The sequence below is a fragment of the Lipotes vexillifer genome, unplaced genomic scaffold (genome assembly GCF_000442215.2).
Source record: "Lipotes vexillifer unplaced genomic scaffold, Lipotes_vexillifer_v1.1 scaffold1466, whole genome shotgun sequence".
NCBI classification, from domain to species: domain Eukaryota; kingdom Metazoa; phylum Chordata; class Mammalia; order Artiodactyla; family Lipotidae; genus Lipotes; species Lipotes vexillifer.
The window spans coordinates 404,851-409,777 of NW_006796989.1; the positions used below are offsets into that span (position 1 = coordinate 404,851).

The 4,927-nt window shown below is 45.8% G+C and overlaps 1 protein-coding gene across 1 annotated transcript in view; it reads right to left on the reverse strand.

Moving 5' to 3' along the window:
* The window catches only part of CFAP221 (cilia and flagella associated protein 221), an 84,808-nt gene that overhangs the window by 32,982 nt on the left and 46,899 nt on the right, over window positions 1–4,927 (reverse strand). The window contains exons 11-12 of the mRNA XM_007469137.1: window positions 2,457–2,544; window positions 837–926 (exon numbers count right to left, since the gene is read on the reverse strand). Of these exons, the coding sequence (XP_007469199.1) occupies window positions 837–926; window positions 2,457–2,544 (178 nt within the window). The remainder of the gene's footprint in view (window positions 1–836; window positions 927–2,456; window positions 2,545–4,927) is intronic.

Below are 4,927 nucleotides of genomic sequence, written 5' to 3' on the forward strand. Positions count from 1 at the left end.
GGGCGGGGAAAGAGGTAAAAACAGTGCAGGCGTGCAGACCCAGATGAGAAAACTGAGAATGGTGGAGGTGGGGAGACTGGGAAGCATTGTTTTGTTGTTAAAATTAAAAATTGGGGTAAACAACAAGGTCCTACTGTAGAACACAGGGAACTATATTCAGTATCCTGTGATAAAACATAATGGAAAAGAATATGAAAAAGAATGTACATATATATGTATAAGTGAATCACTTCTGTACAGCAGAAATTAACACAACATTGTAAATCAGCTATGCTTCAAAAAAATTTCTTTAAGTAAAAAAAATTAAAAATTGGGGTTTTAACCAGAAACTATCACATGACAGAGGAAACTCCGGTGAGGGGTGGCTACTGTCCCCACTTCACGTTTGAGGCCATCAGGGCACGAGGGCTCAGAGGGCTCTTCCCGGGTCCCAGATCTGAGGTGGAGCTGGGACCAGAGCTCTGGCATCTGACTGGCTGTCTTCTTACAAGGGGAGGGGAGGGGGCCAGGAACCCACCCAGGGACCCACCCTGAGGACCTGCGGACAGGGGCATGGGCAGCAAAGGGGAAGAACAAAGGAGACCAAGAGGAGAAATTGGAGGTGTGGGAAGCAGGGGCCCATATACAAGGCTGTTAATTTCAAGGGAAACATTAATTACAAGTTGATGCCTGACTTGTGGATACATCATAAGGAAATACACTCTGAAAGGTAAGCAAATTAAAAACTATTAAAAATCTCTTGGTAAAAGGATTTCTATAAAATTGTTTATATGCTTAAAAAATAAGCGTATAAAGAGCTGCTGATAATTAGATTCCAAATAAAGAAAGTTACTTACTTCTTCCAGGTCGCGTACAACCCGTTTCGGGTGAACTTCTGTCTTGAGTCGCTGGAATTCATCATCCAAAACAGGATCTCCTCTATCTAGCTGGGGTTTTCAATCATCAAAAATGTTAAAATGGAATACAAAGGCACACAACTGTATTTCTCTTTGAAACTGGTAGAAACCCATTAAGCCATTGGTTAAAGGCACGTGATCCCTTCCCTTTCCTGGGTGGTGGAAGTTGGGGGTCTGTCCCTTCCGTGGAGAGGTGTCCCCGCCGCCTGCTCCCTGGCCCCCGAGCAATCTCCCCTACCCCGGAGCCACTGGCACTGCCTGGTCGCTCCCAGGAAGGCCGCCGGGCTTGGCTCAGTGTCTCCCCACACCTGCCTCCACGGCAAGAGGGCCGTGCACCTGCACACACGTGTTAGCTTTTGCCTCTCTGTGGTTTTTATTATTTTTGTGTTAGGTAGCTTCTAAAACTAGCTTGGCTTTCAGGTATGCTGTTCACAAACATTTTTATAGACTAAATTGGAAGAAATCCGACCAAAACATTAACACCCTACTTGAAAATGAGAGGATCTACTGGAGAGAACAGGGAACTATACGCAATATTTTGTAATAACCTCTAAGGGGAAAGAATCTGAAAAAGAATAGATGTGTGTGTGTGTGTGTGTGTGTGTGTGTGTGTGTGTGTGTGTGTGTGTGTGTAACTGAATCACTGAGCTGTATACCTGAAACTAATACAATATTGTAAATCAACTCTACTGCAATCAAAGAAAACAAGAAATAACAGATGTCTATGATTGTCACCAGGGTGGTGAGCTGTCCAGTCTGATGTGCACGCAGCAGGAGGTTGAGTTTGAGACGGGGAGCTTAGGTTCAAAATACAGATTCCGTGGGGAGAGACCCAGACCTCCATGACGACTAAAAGTCAAATAAAATAGAGGGAATTTGAAGAAGGGATTGGCAAATGCGTTGTTAGACGAAAGAGGAGGGAAACTTCTTGTACCTCTATTTAGACTCTACTCATTTACGATGAACATTCAGAATGTAGCATTACTGGCCGTCTCCCTTGAGCAAGAAGCCGCCGCCCCCGAGGGTCTGGGCCGCGCGGTTCCCGTGCCCACTTGCTCTGCGCCCTCCCTCCCTCTCACTTTTGCTCGGTTTCCTGCCACAGGGCTAGGCCTCCAGCTTTGGTCTGGACCTGGCTCTGGCTTCACTCCTGGTCGCCGTCTCTGGGTCTGGCTTCGCTCCTGGTCACCGTCTCTGGGTCTCTCTTACCTTTGTGCTCTGCAGCTCATGCCCAGCATTCCAGCCCGAACCGGAGCCATTCCCTGCCTCTAAGTTGGGCACCTTTCTCCTCTTTACTACTTTTCAAACTTATACCATGTCTTCTAGGAAGTTTTCCAGCTAGATGAGTCCCCTGCTAGCTGGACTCTGAAGCCCCACACTGCTTAGCAGAGGTCTCGGTGACAGTTACAGGCAGCCTCGATTTACGGTTAACCATGGGCTGGTTATCAGCCTCCCATCCCAACTTAATTGTAAGGTTTTCCCTCCTTATATGACATCTTGCATACAGCAGGAAATAACAATATTTAGTGAAATAAATGACATCGAATTAGCAGTGATTCTGACCTTGTATTTGTTGTTTACTCTCTGCCGCTCCTCAGTAAGGTCTTTTTTAAATTTAAGGGACATGTGATCTTTACCGAGGTGTACCTGCCTGGGGAGAAAAAAACCAGCTTCCAGAACCCATAAGAATACCATAGTCGACTTCAGGATGGAGTGTCTTAGCCATACTGCACAGCTGAAGAGGGAGGACACACAGTGGGGCAGAGAAGCTGCAGAGACCACAGCAACAGAACTCGGGTGAATAATGTGTTCCACAAGACGAAGCTCAGCTTCTAGTGACACACACTAAAATATTTATGAATAAAGAAACCTGGATGCTCAACCCCAGTCGCCATTAGGGAAATGAAAATCAAAAACACAGTGATGGACCACTACTGCACACCCCCTTGGGTGGTTGTGACAATTCATGATGATGATGGTGACAACAATCATAATGAAGGGAAATAGCAGGAAAGCCAAGGAGGGGAAGAAACTGGAAGCTTCGCACGTTGCGGGCGGGAATGTAAACTTATGCAGCCGCGTAGAGCACAGCTTGGCCGTTCTCAAAAAGGTAAACATACAATGACCGTACGACCCAGCGATTCCTCTCTTACACATACACCCAAGAGTCCTGAAAAGATAAGTTCACACAAAAACCTGTATATAAATGTTCGTAGCAGCATTATTTAAAATAGCCAAGAGGTGGAAACCACCCAAGTGTCCATCAACTGATGAATGAATAAACACAATGTAGTATGTCCATAAAATAGAATCTTATTCAGCCATAAAAATGAATGAAGTACTGACAGGTGCTGTGATGTGGATGAAGCTTGAAAACATGAATGGTGAAAGAAGCCAGTTACTAAAGGCCATGTGTTCTACGATTGCATTCATGTGAAATAAGGGGCAATGTCACAGAGACAGAAAGCGGATTAGTGGTCGCCAGGGGCTGGGGAAAGAGGACGGGGCGTGACTGTTTCATGCTTAGGACGGGCTTCCTTTCTGGAGGGATGCAAATGTTCTGGAAATAAGTGGTGACAGTTGCACAACACCGTGAATGTGCTAAGAACTTCTGGCTTGTACACTTTAAAATGGTTAAAATGGTTCATTTTATGTGATGTGAATTTCATCACACTTAAAACACCTCTGGTATGTAATGTACCCATCATGGAGTCTGATACGTGTTCAAAGTATATAGTAGCAGAGTTCCCTGGCGGTCCAGGGAACTGGATTAGGATTCTCGGCTTTCACCACCAAGGGCCTGGGTTAGATCCCTGGTTAGGGAGCTAAGATCCCGAAAGCTGCACGGCGTGGCCAAAAAAAAAAAAAAGAACAAAACAAGGATACAGTAGCTGTGGTTTTTAAAGTTCTGGAGAACTGTCTTAGATTAAAGGAAACTAAAGAGATATGAAAACTACACACAAATTGTATGATCTTTGATTGGACCTTGGATTCCCCACTTTAAAACCCAAAACCGCCTGGTATAAGAGTCATTACTGGGACAAGGTAAATCTGCATATAGGCTGATTATTTGGTGCTTCATCAATAGTAAACCTCTTGGAAGTGATTATGGTGATGTTGGAGAATGTCCCTGCTTTTAGGAGCTACATGCTAAAGCCTTTAGGGGCGAGGGTTCATGGCACCTGTACCTGCAACTTGCTTTCAAAGGGCTCAGGGGGATAAAAGGTGTGTCTGAGCCTGTGCATTTGTGTGCATGTGCATGCGTGTGGCGTTAACCACTGACCCTACATCAGTGTGTGTGCCTCTTACTGGCAGGGTTAAAATCTTTTAACAAAAAAGTAGGGAGAGAGTATTAAGTGAACAACAAAAGTAAATTTAGGGGGCTTCCCTGGTGGCGCAGTGGTTGAGAGTCCGCCTGCCGATGCAGGGGACACGGGTTCGTGCCCCGGTCCGGGAAGATCCCACATGCCGCGGAGCGGCTGGGCCCGTGAGCCATGGCCGCTGAGTCTGTGCGTCCAGAGCCTGTGCTCCGCAACGGGAGAGGCCACAACAGTGACAGGCCCACGTACTGCAAAAAAAAAGTGAATTTAGGGACTTCCCTGGTGGTGCAGTGGTTAAGAATCGCCTGCCAATGCAGGGAACACGGGTTTGAGCCCTGGTCCAGGAAGATCCCACATGCCGCGGATCAACTAAGTCCATGCGCCACAACTACTGAGCCCGCGCACCTGGAGCCCGTGCTCTGAAACAAGAGAAGCCACCACGATGAGAAGCCCACGCACCGCAACGAAGACCCAACACAGCCCAAAACAAATAAATAGACAGATAAATAGGTAAATAAATAAATAAACAAAAAACAAAATTTAGGATGTGATTTTGAGTCTGTTACAAAGAAGCATAGGTGGAAGGGAAAACACGAGGGTTAACAGTGGTCACTGTACTAACAGTGATTTTTTTTTTTTCCTCTTCTACACTCAAAAAAAAACTTCAAGTTTCTACAATGACAACATGTCCACTTTTTTTACAACAGGGAAAGA